Source organism: Salvelinus sp. IW2-2015, linkage group LG20 (assembly GCF_002910315.2).
Source record: "Salvelinus sp. IW2-2015 linkage group LG20, ASM291031v2, whole genome shotgun sequence".
NCBI classification, from domain to species: Eukaryota; Metazoa; Chordata; class Actinopteri; order Salmoniformes; family Salmonidae; genus Salvelinus; species Salvelinus sp. IW2-2015.
The window spans coordinates 74,817,270-74,837,805 of record NC_036860.1 but is presented as its reverse complement, the minus strand read 5'-3'; the positions used below and the strand labels follow the sequence as shown (position 1 = coordinate 74,837,805).

Here is a 20,536-nt window from a genome sequence, read left to right as displayed (position 1 = left end):
TAGGCCAACAAGTGATATATGTTTCAGTAAGATTGTATTTCTAGTAATTATAGCAATGGTTATCAACTGAACTGCAGTGATGTAATGTAAATCGCATAAAATTGAGGTTGTGGTGGCAGCTGCAGAGAGGTTTTTTTGTTGTGCGAGACTTGACGTCAGAAGTTACAGTGTGTTAAGTGGTGGTGTCTCATCCTTTCAGGCTGTTGGCCTGAGGTAGGACTAAATATATTTKAAAAGTGGAGCAGGGTGGTGGTTTATTTTTATATTGTTTATTATTATTATATACTTTTTTTGTGAAGTGTAGGTTTAGATGGTAGGGTATTTGTTGGTTTAAAAACAAATTCAAGCAATGTATAAGGTAGTTATACTCCAGACTAGTAGGTGGCGGTAATACAACATTAATTGTTTACCAACCGCCGTTAAACCTCATCGAATAAGATTTTGTGCCCTATCGTTTCAGTTGCATTAAGTAGCCTCCGTACCCGTTGGTGGCGCTCTAGCTATCCTATTTGGTCAGCTTTTCAGTTTGTGTCGGTCGTGTATCTTTCCTTGTTCTCTGGCCGCTGCGCGCACAGACAGAATGCCGTCGATTGAATACGACGAGTGAGTTCTTCAATACAAATATGATGATATCGTATATAAATATCATGTGTTTGAATTCTCAAATTCTGTGTGTTAATCCTTCTTTTTAGTTCCAAGCCCAGCTGGGCCGATCAGGTTGAAGAGGAGGGAGACGAAGGTAAGAAGCTGGCTAGCATTAGCTTGGTAGCATTGACATTWACTTGCTAGCTAAACCAGGCGATTTCCACGTGTATTTTTCTTCCATTATAGTCGTTAGTTTATCTGTCACACTTAGTCGTCAGTAAGACCATTTTTGTGATTTGTCAGGGAGAAGACTACCCCCCCGTAACGTTAGTTGGCTAGTTAGTAAGTAACCTTGGTAGCTAACTAACGTTAGTCTGTCAGGAAAATAAAGTATTGTAATGAAACAGCAGAGAGCAGGTCGCGAACCCTCGACCTAGCCGGATGTCCGTCGCGCTATCGACTGTGCCGCAAAATCATGCTCAAGCGGCAGAGTCGATTTCCGTGCTTATAAACCCAGGGTCGTTACAGTATACTCGTTATGCTGTAGTTGGATTGCCTTAGTTGGTGGTAGGCAGCTAACAATCCACTAACAGACAGTATCGATATTATTGTTAACTATCAGGACCTCTTGTGTGTTGTCATCCCCACCACCAGGTACCCTACCCCCTCCAAAAGAAACCGTCAAAGGAAATATCAAAACCATCACGGAATACAAGATCGATGAGGATGGAAAGAAGTTCAAGGTACTTTTTGTTTTAATGCTCATCCAAATAGGAGAGTGGGTTTCTTGATTCCTTCCCACAAAGTCTACTYCCCCTGATGTCTGAATCAGATGTAACTAACCAAGAAATMAACATTTGTCATTTGTGTTATAGATTATTCGCACCTTCAAGATTGAGACTAGGAAGGCCTCCAAAGCTGTTGCCAGGAGAAAGGTCAGTGTTTTCTTTGGGAATTTAGCACAATCTTGACCTTTGTTGCGCAACACCTCAGTATTGAGTTTGATGGGATTGTTGGTTAACCCTTTACACTCGTATCTGTATATGGATGGGAAATGGCAGATTTGGAGGCAGTGGCTGTACAATAACATGCTATGCACGAAGTCAGAGCTCAGGGTCTCCTCACAGCTTTGTATGGGTTTTGACTGACAGCTGTTCTGAACTTGAGCACTGCGTGTGACAAGAAGTTGCGCCCATCAATCCGGCTAATTGGGTAACTTTATAATTGTTTTGTCTGAGTGAGGTAAATGCTGTAAATTACGAGGCTCTATGTGTTTTGAAAGATGAGACMTTAAGGATTATAATAAATACCACTGATGTCATACAAGCAAGCCAAACACACATTCGTCCAAATGGGCACTTCACATATCCTTAGACTCATGTAATATACACTGTCAACATCTATGATCACTATGTTTGATATACAGTTACAAGATGACATGGCGTGATACCCCCCCATACTGAACAGAAATCTAATTTTATTTGTCACATGCACCAAATACAACAGGTGTAGTAGACCTTACAGTGAAATGCTTACTTACAAGCCCTTAACCAACAATGCAGCCAAGTTATGGCTTGGGGGTAGAAGCTGTTAAGAAGCCRTTTTGACCTAGACTTGGTGCTCCGGTACCGCTTGCCGTGCGATATCAGAGAGAACAGTCTATGACTAGGGTGGCTGGATCCCTTGGCAATTTTTGGGGCCTTCCTCTGACACGTCCAAAAAATTGCCATGGGCTCCAACCACCCTAGTCATAGACTGTTCTCTCTGATATCGCACGGCAGGCGGTACTGGAGCACCAAGTCTAGGTCCAAAAGGCTTCTTAACAGCTTTACCTGAGTTTGTTTGTTGGGTATTGTGAAGAAGATTTGCCGCTGAATACGCATCTGGATGCACTCATGACACCAAAATTACGATCGGCTTCTCTGAATTGCCTTGTGAAAGCCTAACATTAAGATCATATTTGATKATTTAGCTAGTCATGTTGGCAATAGAGCAGGCTTTCAAATGATGCCCATCTGACCCAGATTGTGATTTCTAATGGATCGTTTTTGTATTGCGTAAACAGTAATTGGGTAAAGGCAGGGATGCAGGGCGCTGTTCCAAACAAAATAACTGCCTGTGCTTCCTCTAGTTCCTCAACGGCACAGATAGGAGTGCTCAAAAATGCACCTTTATAGTTGAAGAATCTTCTTTGAGTCATAAAAGGGCATTAAAATTGCTTAGGAACTGTTCACACTTTAGAGAGGTGTGGCCACTTGAAAACACCAGTTAGTCCTCACTCAAACCCTCGTCATGCTTTTGTTCTTTTGTTGCACCTACCCCAAATTTTCCACACATATTCTTTGTTACTGGATCTATCCAGAAAATGTTCAGATTTCGTTATCAACAAATGCGTCAAAAAGTACAGTAAATTTCAAATGCACAAAATCAACAGTGTAATGTTTGGATTCAGTCGTGTGTCAGGTGAACTGTTGTCATCACCTTTAGTCTGATAATTTCCCCATAATCTCCAAAGTGTTCTCTTTCAGTTGCTGCCATGGTCATGCATATCCTTATTCACATTTCAATTTAGCCCTATCCATATAGGCCAATTCCCACGAGTGTAAGGGGTTAAAATGTGAAGGTATTTTGATTTGACTTAACATTGCTTTTCTATCCCCGCCAATCAGAACTGGAAGAAGTTTGGCAACTCAGAGTATGACCCACCAGGTCCCAATGTTGCTGATACCACAGTCAGTGATGATGTCTTTATGGTGTTCATCTCTAGCAAAGAGGTGAGGAGCCACTGAGAGAAGCTGATCTAGTATTGTTCTCTTTGAGCCATCAGAGATCTCCTCTTCAGTCGCAACAATCCACCAGTTCATTTGTTTTTGTATGATGTAGTTAAATGATCCTAATTGTCACCTTTTAGTACTGTTATAAATCGGTGATGATATGTAATAACCTGAATCCTTCTCTCAGGACCTGAATGCCCAAGATGTGGAAGAGGACCCCATGAACAAGCTGAAGGGACAGAAGATAGTGTCCTGTCGAATCTGTAAAGGAGACCATTGGACCACCCGCTGCCCCTACAAGGACACTCTGGGCCCCATGCAGAAGGAGCTGGCCGAGCAGCTGGGCCTGTCCACTGGAGACCCGACGAAGACTACCGGGGGTATTGTCATAATTGCCCATAGCTTAGAAGTTATATTGTGCTGTAAATGTACACAGTCATGATTGTGGTTAATGTTTTTGTTAAATGGACATCACTGATGAATCTTTTTTTTTTAACTGTGTTTCAGACGAGCCTGAGCCTGCCGCACCAGCTGCAGGGAGCAAAACGGGGAAGTATGTGCCCCCCAGCCTGAGGGACGGCAGCACACGTAGAGGAGAGTCCATGCAACCCAATCGCCGTGGTGCATGTACGTATGATTTGACTATTCCACTGTTTTCTAGATTTTTTATTTATTTAACTAGGTAAGTCAGTCAAGAACAAATTCTTATTTACAATGACGGCGAAGCCCTATTGGATGCTCAATCACAGCCGGGATAATAAGGGGCATTATAGACCTCAACACCGTAGTCTCATTTGAGAAGTATCTTGATGTCTGGACAACACTTAAAACAACATTTCTAACAAAGCCAGGCATTTTGGTAAGATGCCTAAACWAAGTGTCTATCCGTCCACAGCTGATGACAACGCCACCATCCGTGTGACCAACCTGTCTGAGGACACACGCGAGACGGATCTGCAGGAGCTCTTCAGGCCGTTCGGCTCCATCTCCAGGATCTACCTGGCCAAGGACAAAAACACAGGCCAGTCCAAGGTGAGAGTAGTAGAAGTTCAGAAGTAGTGTATGCATAACCATTAACTTGCTTGTGCAGGGTAAAAAAAAAAAAAGTAATTGAAAGTTGTGGGAGCATTTACAGGTCTTTCAACTGGTTGTCGTGTTTTGTTTGTCTTCTAACGGTCTCTCTGTTTGTCCTTCAGGGCTTTGCCTTTATCAGTTTCCACCGCAGGGAGGATGCAGCCAGAGCCATCGCAGGAGTGTCAGGATTTGGATACGATCATCTTATCCTCAATGTGGAATGGGCCAAGTGAGTATTGTTTTATATTCATGTCAGATGGAGCACTCATCAGGAACTAATAGATTTCATATGCATTGAAAGCCTAATCCGTGGCTTTTTAGACGCTTCACTAAATTGCATCMGATTTTTTTTGATCCAACCATCTTTTCTCCCCTCCCAGACCATCAAACAACTGAGATGGAGATGACATTTCAGGAGGAATGTCTGATTTTGTTCATGTAATACGATGTGGCTCTGAATAAAGACTTGTCATTCTGACTGCGTATCACTTGTTTGTAGGAAAATCGTCTACAGAACCTTAATTAAATTTGGGGGGGGGGGGTGGAGAGAAGCAGAACAGAGGGTTATGACTGGGGGGGAACCACTAAATAGTCTATCCCTGAACATTTGACAGTTGTTTCTAGTCATTAACAGGGCATGAGAGCCTGGTATTGGTAGTAAATGGYGCACTAATTTCCCCATAGAATGCTTAAATTCAAGCATCGCCAGTTACTGTATGCACAGATTTTTGCTGCCAAGACGAAATGTGAGAAGGAACTGCCATTTAATAAGAGCTTTATTTGAAATATTACAACATATAAAAACTACATACAATTTATTTTCACTTTCCAAACACGGTTAAAATCACATTWAGAAAATCATAAACATGGAATGGTACTGCAGACTGGCCAGCTCATTTAAATGTGGGCTTCAGGATCTCCGGGGAATTTGATTCTCAGTGGAAAGGGGATTGGAATAGGGCCAGGCACTAGTCCGAGACCTCCATCTTCTCCTGCTTTAGGTTCTCTTCCTGCTTCCCGTTCTCTGATGGAGGAAAATGGCATTCATAGTATGGATACTGATGACATGCTTCCCATCCACATTAATGCCACTATCAGTAACTCATCAACATGCCCAATGAGAAGCAGTAACTACCACAGAATGCACTTTGAGCAGGCCTAACCTTTCTCGTTCTCCTCCTTGATCCGCTCTAAGACACACTTCTTGATCTCTAGTCCAATGGCTCTGGAGAGTGGTGGAGGAACAGCGTTACCAACCTGACGGGGGGACAAAAACAAAGTGTCACTCCAAGGCATTTTCTATGAGGGGATTGAATTCCTGATGGAGAACAGAGAGACCAAGTACAGTACCTGTCTGTGTTTGTCTAGAACGTTTCCAAAGAAGCGGTAGGTATCAGGGAAGCCCTGAGAGCGCGCACACTCTCTCACACTGACCACTCTGTGCTGCTCTGGATGCAGGACACGACCCTGAAACATGACGGGACATTTAGTACCAAAAGCATCCAACATTGCAGGAGAGAGACCAATACATTTCTGTAGACTAGTATTTACAACAAACTACAACCACTGTACATGTTATTACATGGCTGTGTCCTGAGGTGAAATGGTCCTAGCCATTCATCAATTCTGCTAGAACTGGTACAGTATTAGATTTTACCTGCTTGCCCATGGGCTCAGGGTTGGTAACGGTGGTGCTGAAGAAGCCGTCCCACTCCAGCCTGCCGTAGAGGCCGGCCCAGTGGTTGTGGCGGTTCCCCGTGTGAGGCAAACACCAGGGGATCAGAGTGTTGAACTGCCTGTCAGCAGGGTCACAGGGCACCCCTAGAGGACAGGATGGCAATCAGAACATYTCTACAGACAGCATTACAACAACCCCTTGGATTTGCCATCTGACCTAAAAAAGTGCGTTAAAAATGAACAGGTTATGAACACGCCAAGCACCCACTGTTTTAGCCAAGAGGCTAAACTGATTAGGTTACTATTGTATTTAAAATGGGGGGGGAAATGAAATCCAGTAAGCATTTAATAACATTTGTATGGCCTACATATCCATAAAAAGTGAGTACCTCCTGAACATGTACAAACGCCRCTCAGTGCTCCAGAGCTGCTGCGGCCATTCTTCTTGTCTGGGTGGGTGTAGCGGAGCTTCTTGGATGATGTCCCGTCTCTCAGCCGGACCTCCATGTTGGGCAGGTCCCTCCAGTCAGAGCCAGGCGCCAGGGGGATGTGCCTCATACGGGCTGCTACAAGGGCACTCAAGTCCTGGGAACCAAAGAGGGCTTTGTTGGTTTCAGGGAATGCTATTGCCCACCCATCCTCGTGACAGTTCTCATTTAACCAATGTCCAAGCATTACAGGCACAACAAATCTGCTCCTGTAAAAACCAAACAGTTTTTCACTAAGCTGCACTGAGACCTAATAGCTGACTAAAGCTTCCAAGAGACTCCAAAGACCGAGCCGCAGCTGTACCTTGCAGATGTGGTCTTTGAGGATGGGCTGGTACTGTGTGCCTCTGATCTTCCTCTGGAACCAGGACTGGGGCTCTCCGTTGTAGGAGATCTCCAGAGCAGACGCTCCGTTGCGGATCTCTGGCAGGTCAGACATGGTGTCCCTGACTGTGATGGTCCTGTACACACCGCCATTACCTCTGAAACAGGAAGGAACAATCAGAAACTAGACACAGCCCTTATCATTCACATCACAAGCCATACAACCACACGCTTTTACATTGACTGGTGGCTGGTTACCGTGTGACGTTGCTGAAATATTTCTTGTCGTCCACCACCACGTTGAGAGAGCATGCCCGGGGAGCGAACACATGCAGGGGCTCTGGGTAGCGAGGAAGCTTCTCCCCAGGCGCGGCCGCCAGGATGATGGCCCTGCGCCMCGTCTGAGCCACGCCGTACTGCCCAGCCTGGGAGGAGTGGACAGCAGAGGTCAGGCTTAAGCATATCCCATATGAATGACTTTCACAATAACTAAAAACATTGCAGACTATTGGATTCATCATTCAGAAACAAACATGCCAGCTTAYGTTCATTAATAACTCACCTGAAGGACTCCGAATGTGCACTGATAGCCCATGCGGACAAGACAGCGGAGAGTCAGTTTCAGGACCATGGAGCTTTTGAAGGAGACAAAGTTCCTCACGTTCTCAAGCAGGAAGAACTTGGGTCTGTAGTAGTCGCAGTAACTATAAGAGGAGACTACACGTTAGGGGAAAGTATATAACTACAATATAACTACACAGCAACCACTTAGACTGGASCTTCTGTACTTGGACAGATCAATAATATACTCATACATATGTTTGTATGGAAATGTGCAAATCTGTTTAACTGACCTGAGATAAGACACCACCAGAGAGTTTTTGAATTTGGAGTAGGTTCTGGAGTTGAAGCGGTTCATGCCGCTGAAGCCTTGACAGGGAGGGCCTCCACACAGCATCTCCACGTCTCCCTTCTGGGGCAGCCGCTGGCCCAGGGAGTTGGTCTTCTCTCCAGACATCACCAGCTTTAGCAGCACATTGCAGTCCTCTGTAAAYACTGTGGTGCCCGGGTTGTTCAGTCTGAATGCCTGGGCTGCTGGGTCCCACATCTCGATGGCCCACAGAGTCTCAGCGATACCTGACAGGTAGAAGCAACAACAAATTGCAGTCACTATGTGGCCTGACAAACACTTAACTTCACTTTTGTAAGAGATTCTACCTGTATATTAAAAAAGTTCCCGTGGTCACCCACAACTTAAACATTTCCCAAGCTGTTGAAGTGAAGAAACTACTAACCAGCTTGGTGGAAGCCTTCAGAGAGCCCACCGCAGCCAGAGAACACGTCCAYGGTACGCAGCTTGGGCACCTTGGGGTCCTGAGGCTCCTGGTCTGGAGGCTCCTGAGCAGAAGACGACWTCCCTTTGCCTTTACCTGGAGGGCKGGGGGTTTGGAGCCACAGTTACAACAGTAGTCGGAGAAGCCTCATGACAAGCCTAAACCTCTAATAGGCAAGAGYACATTTCAAAAGGAGAGAACTATGTGACTGGCAATAAGTACCACAGAGGAGAGTAGTTACCTTTGCCCTTCCCTTTCCCCTTGCCCTTGTTCACAGCAGAGCGGGCATGGTTGGGTGGGTCCTCAAAGCTCTTGGACTTGGCATTATAAGCCTTTGGGTGAGAAGGAAACTGATATTACCATCTTGAGCAAACTTCCTCGAATGAGCATCTCGGCTACTTAGCATGCAAGATTAATATGGGAAGTTAAAGTTGCTCAATTGCTTCTCATCTAGTCCAGCCTCACCTCAAGGAAGTAGAATCGGTCAGGTCCGCCTGAGGAGAAGTCCTGAACTGTCTCATTCAGGTCCTCTCCGTACTCCACACGACACCGGCCCAGCACCTCCGACATGTTGACTGTCACTTCCTCGTCACTCCAGTACAGCTGGTTGATGTCTGTGTGGTAACCTGCCTTCACCCCCTTGTGAGTGTTCTCAGGCCTGAGAGGGTGAACATTAAGAGTAAAGTAAAACCACAGAAGACAAAGTTAGACATGCATATATTGGCACCAGTTCAACTCCCCTACAGTGAAGAGATGCATTTTAGGCTGACATTCTCATTGTACAAAAGTTACTAAATTTGGKYTGGATCCAAGGGGTCCTTCTTTGCAGTTCTACCATGACATTTGACTTGGGTGCTCACCTGTAGAACTTGTACAAGCGCAGTTTGACTTCAGACACGTCAGCCTTCCCGTTGCTGCGTCTGTGGCAGAAGATCTCCTTGATGCGTCCCACTCTGAAGGGCTCAGGGGCATCCAGGTTGGAMCCCTTGATGTAGTCTGAATGCTTCCTGTAGTACTCTGGGTACAACTCCTCATCCACGTCCTCCTTCCTGTGAGGACGCTTCACTGGACTGGCTGCCTTCACACTGAGCACACAAGAAAATAATGTTATGGTAAGGGGAGATATATATTTTTTCTTAAAAAGCTGATGTTGAATTTGCCAACACTAGGATTTGCCTAGTTGTCCCCAARGGAGACCATGCCTATGTAAGGCAGTGGTATTGAAAATTTCAGCAGGGACCCCATTTTGCACCAGAATCTCTTGGGATCCACCCCTCCAAATCTAATGACCTTAAACTCAATACATTGAAATTTACATAAAATTACCTTCATAAGATTTATCCCTTAACAGATCTTTCCCAAAAACATTTGTATACTGTCCCATACAATAAAATGTACTCTTAATTTGTTCCCATAATTTGTGTTGTCGCGACCCCACCGCGACTTTGAATATCACTGATGTAAGAGAATCAACAAGGGGCTTTGCATCCTATGAAAAGCATGGACGTGGAAGGTGTTCCACGATGTYCTAGCGGAGCCAAACTAAAATGCCATGGAGTTGCATTCTTTTCCAGAGAATGCATAGTTATTTATGCCTTTTATACCAAGGCTATAATTGAACACATTTGCCACTAGAAATGTTTTCAACATCCACTGAAGTAGATAGCAAGTTAACAAGATCACTACATTAGTTGCATTGGTGACTAAACAAACAGACTTGCTAGTTTAGCAAACCAAACCTAGCTTACCAATCAGATACAAGTATTCAACAATGCCATGTATAAAACGTCAGTATTCCTGGATGTTCCACTCACCTGAAGTTGTATGCATCAGGGGGCAGGTAGCAGCTGTCTCCCACCCTGAACTGCTCTCCCTTCAGGCAGGCCAGAGCATATAATGCCTTGGAGTCGTGGTCCTCGTCCTTTATGGGTTCAAACACCCGAGGAGTCTCCTGTTCTTCCCTCTCCTCAGCCCTACTACAGCTGGCACAGAAGCTGAAATACAGGAGACACGGTAACCCAAGACCAACTTATTAATCCTCCTATCAAATGTCAAACACTTAAAAGGTTCATAGACATTGCAGAGTAAAATTCAAGGACTTTCAAGCACTGAATTGTAATTTGAAGACCTCAWTCTGTATTAAATTGCAGTATAGAAGAAAAACAGCATTACCACTTGACAAGCCTTTCCAAAGGCACTATACATTGGAATTCAACATTTTGCCATTTGAGATAGGGTATTGTATCATGTTTCTCAAACAAAAAAAACACCCAAAATGTCCCTTTGTATTGCAAGCCAAGGTCAAGACAACCTTTGATGTCAAAATAACCYTACATGGTTTTAACTAGAGGTCGACTGATTATTGGAGGACCAAAAAGCCGATACCGATTAATCGGACGATTTTCTAAATTTTGTAATAATGACAATTACAACAATACTGAATGAACACATATTTTAACTTAATATAATACATCAATAAAATCAATTTAGCCTCAAATAAATAATAAACCTGTTCAATTTGGTTTAAATAATGCAAAAACAAAGTGTTGGAGAAGAAAGTAAAAGTGCAATATGTGCCATGTAAGAAAGCTAACYTTTAAGTTCCTTGCTCAGAACATATGAAAGTAGTGTCCTTAAACATGAGTCTTCAATATTCCCAGGTAAGAAGTTTTAGGTTGTAGTTATTATAGGAATTATAGGACTATTTCTCTCTATACGATTTGTATTTCATATACCTTTGATTATTGGATGTACTTAGGCACTTTAGTATTGCCAGCGTGTAACAGTATAGCTTCCATCCCTCTCCTCGCTCCTACCTGGGCTCAAACCAGGAACACAACGACAACAGCCACCCTCGAAGCAGCGTTACCCATGCAGAGCAAGTGGAACTACTCCAAGTCCAGAGCGAGTGACGTTTGAAACACTCATATAGCGCGCACCCCGCTAACTAGCTAGCCATTTCACCTCGGTTACACCAGCCTAATCTCGGGAGTTGATAGGCTTGAAGTCATAAACAGCGCAATGCTTGAAGCACAACGAAAGCTGCTGGTAAAACGCCGAAAGTGCTGTTTGAATGATAGATGCTTACGAGCCTGCTGCTGCCTACCACCGCTCAGTCAGACTGCTCTATCATACTTAGACTTACATTATACATAATAACACAGAAATACGAGCCTTAGGTTATTAATATGGTCGAATCCGGACACTATCATCTCGAAAACAAGACGTTTCTTCTTTCAGTGAATATGGAACCGTTCCGATTTTTATCTAACGGGTGGCATCCATAAGTCTAAATTTCCTGTTACATTGCACAACCTTCAATGTTGTCATAATTATGTAAAATTCTGGCAAATTAGGCGGCCCAAACTTGCATATACACTGACTCTGCGTGCAATGAACGCAAGAGAAGTGACACATTTTCACCTGATTAATATTGCCTGCTAACCTGGATTTTATTTGCTAAATATGCAGTTTAAAATATATACTTGTTGTATTGATTTTAAGAAAGGCCTTGATGGTTATGGTTAGTACACATTGGAGTAACGATACGCACCGCATCGATTATATGCAATGCAGGACACGCTAGATAAACTAGTAATATCATCAACCATGTGTAGTTAACTAATGATTAATTGATGATGTTTTTTTATAAGATAAGTTTAATGCTACTAGCAACTTATCTTGGCTTACTGCATTCGCGTAACAGGCAGGTTCCTCGTGGAGTGCAATGTAATCAGGTGTTTAGAGCGTTGACTAGTTAACTGTAAGTTGCAAGATTGAATCCCCCGAGCTGACAAGGTAAAATCTGTCGTTTGCCCTGAATAAGGCAGTTACCCACCGTTCCTAGGCAGTCATTGAAAATAAGAATGTGTTCTTATCTGACTGCCTAGTTAAATAAAAGGTGTAAAATATTATATATATTTTTTTTTAATCCGCGTCCAAAAATACCGATTTCCGATTATGAAAACGGCCCTAATTTAAATCGGCCATTCCGATTAATCGGTCGACCTCTAGTTTTAACACCCAGTCAATTGAAACTGCAGGAAAGAAAAAATAAGTCTACCACAAACTTATCAGAAATGATCATTGGAGCAGAAGAGCTCATTTAAAAACCTTGGCTACAACAATTTCAAAAGGACTTAACTTCGTCGGGGTAGGGGCAGCATTTTCACTTTTGGATAAATAGCATGCCAAATTCAACTGCCTGCTACTCATCTCCAGAATATAAGATATGCATATTATTAGTAGATTTGGATAGAAAACACTCTGAAGTTTCTAAAACTGTTTGAATCATGTCTGTGAGTATAACAGAACTTATGTAGCAGGCAAAACCCGTGGACAACAATTCATAATTTTTTTTTTTTTGAGGTCACTGTCTTTTCAATGGTTTATTGGGACACCAGATTTCTACTAGGGACTTGTTTGCAGTTCCTACCGCTTCCACTGGATGTCACCAGTCTTTGGAAATTGCTTGAGGTTATTCCTTGTGTAATGAAGAAGTACGGCCATCTTAAATGTGGGTCACTTGAAGTAATATTGTTTGATGCACATTACCAAAAAAAGTTGTCAGTTTGTATTGAACACAGATCATCCCGTCTTCAATTTGATCGATTATTAACTTTTAAAATACCTAACGTTGTATTACAAAAGTAGTTTGAAATGTTTTGGTAAAGTTTACATGTAACTTTTGATATATTTTGTAGTGACGTTGCGCAGTTGGAAGCTGTGTTTTTCTGGATGATCGCACCAAATAAATTGACATTTTGGATATAATCGACGGAATTAATCGAACAAAAAGGACTATTTGTGATGTTTATGGGACATATTGGAGTGCAACAAAAGAAGTCGTCAAAGGTAAGGCATGAATTATATTTTTATTTCTGCGTTTTGTGTCGTGCCTGCAGTGTTGATATATGCTACTCTTTGTTTACTGTTGTGCTATCATCAGATATAGTATCTTATGCTTTCGCCGAAAAGCCTTTTTGAAATCTGACATGTTGGCTGGATTCACAACGAGTGTAGCTTTAATTTGGTATCTTACATGTTGTGATTTAATGAAAGTTTGATTTTTTATATCATTTTATTTGAATATGGAGCTCTGTATTTTCCCTGGCTATTGCCAGGTGGGACGATTGCGTTAAGAACCACACTGAGGAAATGTCAGCTTTTCAAGGTATTCCAGTACTAGATTTCAGAGCTCCAAATGTAAGTACTTGACAGCCCTATCAGTGCTTTAAATGTCAATTTTGACTCACTTGTACTTGCAGTCCTCTTGGGGTGTGGAGGTAGGCGGGGTCTCAAAGCGGGCACAGTCTCCTTCATACCACAGCTGGTAGAAGAAATTCTTCCCATTMTCATCGTCAATCACCTTGATGTCCTCTACCATGCCACCCTGAAAACACAGTGGTACGAAATACATCAGTGATGAGGTGCATGGAGTAGTAGCTGTATAGACAATTGGCATGACAATAACTGTAGGAGTTGGAAAGACAGGGTGCACAGATCTGGGACCAGGATAGCGACTCTGCTTAAAGAGCGATAAAGCCAATGAATTCTTACCTCCATGAACCAGCTGTCTGAGGGGGCCTTGTACATGACGTTGACCTTGCCCTCTATGTAGCTCAGCTGCATGTCTTCACAGTCCTCGACCAGGAACAGCTCCAGAGGGTCAGAGGACTCCCCCAGTACAGTATCTGTACCGCGGCAGAACCAGTGGGCATGGAACCACTTCCCATTGTTATCCTCCCACAGGGATGTGATCCTGGAGACCCAAGACAGTCAACACCTYASCCAMACAGAAACCAATAGAAAAGGCTAAGTCAAGATTCTTAAACTGCTATAGAACCTACCTGGCCAGGTAGAGCAGGATTGATGGGTCATCAGAGCTGACAGAAACACAGTCTCCCAACTCCAGCACCTCGTTGTCCATACACGCCTTCATGTAGTACTGCTTCTTCCCCTCAGTCTGAACATAGGAGGGAGAGGAGAGAACCTTTATCCCAAGAGCTGTTTGCATTGCAGCAAGTCAGTCAAATTACATACACATTATTGATATTACAAGTCTAGTGTACTAAGGGATATTTTGACCAGTTTGAGGTTAAGAACTTCCTACAACACTAAGGAGTACATACTTTGATAGAGTCTCCAACCCAGGTCAGCTTGCCATTGCTCCGCTTCTTAGTCTTGGCCTTGGACACCTTCTTTGAAGGTGCCTTTACAGGCAACAACTCTTCCTCCTCTACATTCTCATCATCCTCAGCCTCCTTTACTGCCAGGTTGGGGCATCTGGTGGGGAAATGACATTGACAAGGGAGCAGATCCCATTAGCCAATGAGTTCAATTCACCACACCAGTGCTTCTCAATTATTTTCTGTTACGCCCCCCCTAAGAAGTAAACATTTCGCGCCCCCAACTCTCCGCCGCGACTGTAAATAGTATAATTTGTCTATAAAATTGTTATAAGTACACCTCTGCATAACATTGTATCCTTATTAACATTAAAGAAAACAAAGGAAAGAAATATAGATCAACTTACAAAGAATAACTTTATTAACATTGTTTTTTAGTCAGTAACAGAAAAGACTTAGTGCATAAATTTGCCTGAAATTAAAATAAAAAAAAATGTATCCTTATTTAAACTAATTTTTTTGGACCATTTGATACTGAAAAATATAATTAAATAAATTCAAATTGATCAGCAACATTAACGCAGGAGCACAATATATGAAACACTTTGACCTATAAAACAAAAATGAACACAATGTGCTGATTTTTTAAATCAAAATGAGGAAGTCAGGATTAATGGCTACAATGAGCACGTTTTGCAGAGCACAGCTTTTCGAAGCGGGGTTTGAAGCATGATACTGCAACTCAGCTCCTGCTCAATGTTTAGCTGGGCCCTGTACTTGTCTTCAGTGCAGCAACAGCAGAGAAGCCAGTCATACAAAGATAAGATGTTGCAAAGGAAGAATGCCCATGGCCCCTCTGCCTAAGAGTGGTATACTGCCTCTCCTACACTCAGCCAGAATTCACTCAGTGTCTGTGATGTGAACCTCAGTCTCAATGTGGAGTCAGACGTCATATCAATGAACTGGTCCTCCTCTGCAGAGCTGAAACCAGTTGGAGTTGGTGCATTGAAAGGATCTCACACCAGTCATATTGGAACTGTTTTCAGGGAAGTACTTTTAAGAACAACCCATCAGTGATGAAATATGCCTCCTTAATAATTGGAATCACTGAGGTGGCATCATAGTCAGTAGTGTCAACAATTCATGCAGGTTCTGAATGAATCAGTATTTCCTCATCAAGTCGCCTGCCCCAGTTGCAAGCTTTCGAGTGAAAGAGCTGATCTTGTCTGTGACCTGAGGGAGGTGTTTCTTTCCCTTGAAGCTGTAGATGTAGTTCATTTAGCTTTCCAAATACAAAAATAAAGGGAACACTTAACAACACAATGTAACTCCAAGTCAATCACACTTCTGTGAATCAAACTGTCCACTTAGGAGCAACACTGATTGACAATATAATTTCACATGCTGTTGTGCAAATGGAATAGAACACAGGTGAAATTATAGGCAATTAGCAAGACACCCCCAATAAAGAGTGGTTTGCAGGTGGTGACACAAGAACCACTTCTCAGTTCCTATGCTTCCTGGCTGATGTTTTGGTCACTTTTGAATGCTGGCGGGTGCTTTCACTCTAGTGGTAGCATGAGACGGAGTCTACAACCCACACAAGTGGCTCAGGTAGTGCAAGCTCATCCAGGATGGCACATCAAATGCGAGCTGTGGCAAAGAAGGTTTGCTGTGTTGTCAGCGTAGTGTCCAGAGCATGGAGGCGCCTACCAGGAGACCAGGCCCAGTACATCAGGAGACGTGGAGGAAGGCCCGTATAGGAGGGTAACAACCCAGGGCAGGACCGGCTATCCTTCGCGGCCTTTGATGGTCAAGGAGGGAGCACTGCAGAGCCCTGCAAAATGACCTCCAGCAGGCCACAAATGTGTATGTGTCTGCATCAAACGGTTAGAAACAGACTCAATGAGGTTGGTATGAGGGCCGACGTCCACAAGTGGGGGTTGTGCTTACAGCCCAACACCGTGCAGGACGTTTGGCATTTGCACAGAGAACACCAAGATTGGCAAATTTGCCACTGGCGCCCTATGCTTCTTCACAGATGAAAGCAGGTTTCACACTGAGCACGTGACAGAGTCTGGAGACACCGTGGAGAACGTTCTGCTGCTGCAACATCCTCCAGCATGCCCGGTTTAGGCGGTGGGTCAGTCATGGTGTGGGGTGGCATTTCTTTGGGGGGCTGCCACGCCCTACATGGCTTGCCAGAGGTAGCCTGACTGCCATAGGTACCGAGATGAGATCCTCAGACCCTTGTGAAACCATATGCTGGTGCGGTTGGCCTGGGTTCCTCTAATGCACAGACATGCTAAGACCTCTGTGGCTGGAGTGTGGTCAGGCAGTTCCTGCAAGAGAAGGCATTGATGCTATGGAAACTGGCCCGCCCGTTCCCAGACCTGAATCCATTGAGCACATCTGGGACACTCATGTCTCGCTCCATCCACTCAATCGCCACGTTGCACACAGACTGTCCAGGAGTTGGCGGATGCCTTTAGTCCAGGTCTGGGAGGAGATCCCTCAGAGACATCCGAACCTCATCAGGAGCATGCCCAGGGTTGTAGGGAGGTCATACACAGCACGTGGAGGCCACACACACATACTGAGCCCTGCGTTTGACTTGTTTTAAGGACATATCATTAAAGAGTTGGATCAGCCTGTAGTGTGGTTTTTCCACTTTAATTTGTGTGACTCCAAATCCAGACCTCCATGGGTTTAAAATTTTGATTTCCATTGATAATGTGTGTGATTGTTGTCAGCACATTCAACTTATGTAAAGAAAAAAGTATTTAATAAGAAATATTTCATTCATTCAGATCTAGGATGTGTTTATTTTAGTGTTCCTTATTTTTTTATGAGCAGTGTATGTCACTCAGGTAGGCCAGTTTTTGCCAGGAAGTTCTCATCACTAAATTTTGCGAGGTCATACTTGTGCTCCTGCTCTGAAACATTCTTATCTGCTCTCTGAGCTAAAACTCTGGAACAAGACTTTCCTCGTGACAGCCACCTTGCTTCACTGTGAAACAGCACAGCTTGATGTTCAGCTCCCATCTCACAGATAGCAGAGAAGACTCTTGTTTTTAGTGGTCTGGTCTTTATAAAATTGACTACACCTACAATGTCCAGTTCATAAACATCACTTAATTCAAGAGGAACGGTGCTTTGATGCCAGTGCTTCTCTGTGTATAACACAGTGTGTCCACTCAGCATTAGGTGAGGCCTTCTTGATGAGTGCCCGATGTCCTTTTCTCATCCCTGCCATGGTCTGTGCACCATCACTGCAAACACCAATGCAGTTCTCCCACTTTAGCCCATTCTCAGTCAGGAAGCAGTCCAGCATTTTGAATAGCTCTTCAGCTGTGGCTCTGTCTCTGACATATTTACAAAAAAGTAGATCCTCACACTGGGAGTTTGTCATGTCAAAACATACATAAGCGATAAACAAACAGTCTTTGTTGCTTCATCGAACTGTAAGGCAAAACATTTGTCTTTGAGTTTATCTACCAGCTGTTCTTTAAGAGTGAGCAATGTCATTTATACATCTGGCGACAGTGTCATTGGACAGAGGGATAGTTTTTATTTTTACAGCACTTGCGTCATCCAGCATGACAGAGACCATGTCTAATGCTGCAGGTAGTATCAGCTCCTCTGCTATGGAGTGTTCTTTGTTGTTGCACTGAGCAATTTGGTGGCCACCTTATGATGCTAAGCAGGCTCGCTGGTTTACTGAAGTAGCATTCACAAAGCGGGACGATTGTTGGCAACATTCGGCACGTTTTCGCTGAAAACTCAAGCGGCTTATCAGCGTGATTGGGGTGTAATGTCTTTAAGTGACACCTTAATTTATTTGGCTTCATGCTGTCCACTGCCAACATTTTTAGACAGTAAACATACCGGTCTTTCCTTGTCTCCCACCGTAGTCACAGTGAAGCCAAGCGCTACATACGCTTCGTCATATTTCCTCGTCTTAGCTTTCGGGAGACTTACGTTTGTCTCATTATCTCCGTCTCTCTCCGCCTTTTTCATCCCTGTTAAATATTTTTCCATGGTGTCTCTTAAGAGCTTGTTATCTGCACTTCATATCTCCTGCGCTGTGCTGTGTGCTCTTGTTCGGTGCAACAAAAAAAACGACTCCCTGCGGCAAAAAAAAAGCATGTTCCCCCTGGTCACACGCGCCCCCCCCTGGCATCGCTCCGAGCCCCCGCCCCACTATTTGAGAAGGACTGCACCACACCTACAACATAAGTGCCTAATTTGAAATTAAGGGCTCTGAAGATGTTCATTAGCTGGCTAACATAGCCCCATCCCCAGTTCCACCCCATAGCCCAGGTCACACTTAGTGGCAGTTTTTATTTTTATATATATATATATAAAAGAGAGTGGAGTTTGTTTTAACAGTCTCAGAACTGTTTAGTGTTTTTCCAGAATGAGATCATGGGAAGGAACAGTGTTCTGGAACAAAATGTTATGAGTGTTCAGAAACAGCCATGGCAGGAACCATTTATCTAGGCAACTAAGGGGCACTAAAGATCAGCTAACTTACCTCCTCTTCTGGCAAGCCTGCTTGCTGCGACCACTACCCCCGAACTTGATCATGTCCTTGCAGGCTGAACACTTGCCACAATCTGGAACTAGGCAAACCTGGAGACAGAAGAATGAGAACATGGGAGTGTTTTAAACTAGGGCATTTCACATCAAAGCTGCAGGCTAAAGTTACATCTAGACTTGGTTTCCTCTATCATAGTCACTCTTTCACACAAGCTGCCAAACTAACCCTGATTCAGATGACCATCCTACCCATGCTAGAATACAGAGTTGTAATTTACAGATCGGCAGGAAAGGGTGCTCTCGAGCGGCTAGATGTTCTTTACCATTTGGCCATCAGATTTGCCACCAATGCTCCTTATAGGACACATCACTGCACTCTATACTCTTCTGTAAACTSGTCATCTCTGAATACCCGTCGCAAGACCCACTGGTTGATGCTTATTTATAAAACCCTCTTAGGCCTCACTCCCACCTATCTGAGACATCTACTGCAGCCCTCATCCTCCACATACAACACCCGTTCTGACAGTCACATTCTGTTAAAGGTCCCCAAAGCACACACATCCCTGGGTCGCTCCTCTTTCAGTTTGCTGCAGCTAGTGACTGGACGAGCTGCAACAAACATCAAACTAGACAGTTCTCAATCTCTTCATTCAAAGACTCAATATGGACACTCTTACTGACAGTTGTGGCTGCTTTCTGTGATGTATTGTTGTCTCTAGCTTCTTGCCCGTTGTGCTGTTGTCTGTGCCCAATAATGTTTGTACCATGCTTTGTGTTGCTGCCATGCTGTGTTGTCTTAAGTCTCTTTATGTAGTGTTGTCTCTTGTCGTGATGTGCGGTTTGTCCTATATTTTTATGTAATTTTTTTAATCCCAGCCCCCGTAGGAGGCCTTTTGGTAGGCCGTCATTGTAAATAATAATTTGTTCTTAACCAACTTGCCTAGTTAAATAAATGCTTCAATTATGAACAGGAGACCAATTAGTTGCATAAGGGTTTAGCTAGTTCGCTTGGCAGAAGGTTTGGACTTATTCAAAGTGCAATTAAATAAGGCTCCTCAAAGTCCTGGCTCAACCTCATTCAGATTGGCACTTGGTAAGTTACCTCACAGACACCGCAGCGCTGCGTTTGGTTCCTCCATCCTTCTCATTCTGATCAATCTGGTCAGAGAAGAAAGTGTCAAAGATCTTGTAGACCAGCTTGGTGGTAGTCGCTCTAGTGGGCCCTCCTTTGCTGTCCTTCTCAATCTTGGTGGGATGGCGGATGGCCTGTCTTCTAGCAGCTCTCCTATGAAGGGAAAGAAGCAGGTGGTTGGGTGTTGTGCTAATGCAATCAATTACTATAAATGTAGTAATGATGTGTTCAAGCTCTCAACAGCCAAAGCAGCCATGCAGATTTTTTTTATGACAAACAGCACACATTGGGATGAGCTTCACAGTTCGCCAAATTGCTCTATGACAACACATTTGTTGCAATGCACACCAAACAAGCCAAGGATATTTTCAGACCGAAGGGCTGTAGAATACCTACCAGTACAACAGCATGCTGCATTAGGGAATGTCAAGAGGAGTGTTAAACACCAGGGATCAGAGGGAACAAACAGCAGGGA

The 20,536-nt window shown here is 43.7% G+C and overlaps 2 protein-coding genes across 2 annotated transcripts; one reads left to right on the top strand and one right to left on the bottom strand.

Moving 5' to 3' along the window:
• Nucleotides 1-501: 501 nt before the first annotated feature.
• On the top strand, nucleotides 502-4,911 carry LOC111979933 (eukaryotic translation initiation factor 3 subunit G). Its single transcript, XM_024010628.3, has 10 exons — nucleotides 502-603; nucleotides 693-739; nucleotides 1,240-1,328; nucleotides 1,461-1,520; nucleotides 3,255-3,359; nucleotides 3,547-3,739; nucleotides 3,867-3,986; nucleotides 4,255-4,391; nucleotides 4,556-4,662; nucleotides 4,814-4,911. Exons 1-10 carry the CDS (start codon nucleotides 581-583, stop codon nucleotides 4,827-4,829), a joined length of 897 nt encoding a protein of 298 aa, XP_023866396.1. The 5' UTR covers nucleotides 502-580; the 3' UTR covers nucleotides 4,830-4,911.
• Nucleotides 4,912-5,191: 280 nt separating this feature from the next.
• Nucleotides 5,192-20,214, bottom strand: LOC111979932 (DNA (cytosine-5)-methyltransferase 1). Its single transcript, XM_024147704.2, has 20 exons — nucleotides 20,032-20,214; nucleotides 18,922-19,019; nucleotides 14,388-14,541; nucleotides 14,106-14,221; nucleotides 13,816-14,017; nucleotides 13,512-13,648; nucleotides 10,071-10,250; nucleotides 9,117-9,341; nucleotides 8,722-8,914; nucleotides 8,498-8,588; nucleotides 8,218-8,352; nucleotides 7,777-8,059; nucleotides 7,485-7,626; nucleotides 7,181-7,347; nucleotides 6,903-7,080; nucleotides 6,500-6,695; nucleotides 6,091-6,254; nucleotides 5,784-5,900; nucleotides 5,597-5,690; nucleotides 5,192-5,457 (listed from the first exon to the last, which is right to left on the bottom strand). Exons 2-20 carry the CDS (start codon nucleotides 18,972-18,974, stop codon nucleotides 5,402-5,404), a joined length of 2,883 nt encoding a protein of 960 aa, XP_024003472.1. The 5' UTR covers nucleotides 18,975-19,019; nucleotides 20,032-20,214; the 3' UTR covers nucleotides 5,192-5,401.
• Nucleotides 20,215-20,536: the final 322 nt, after the last annotated feature.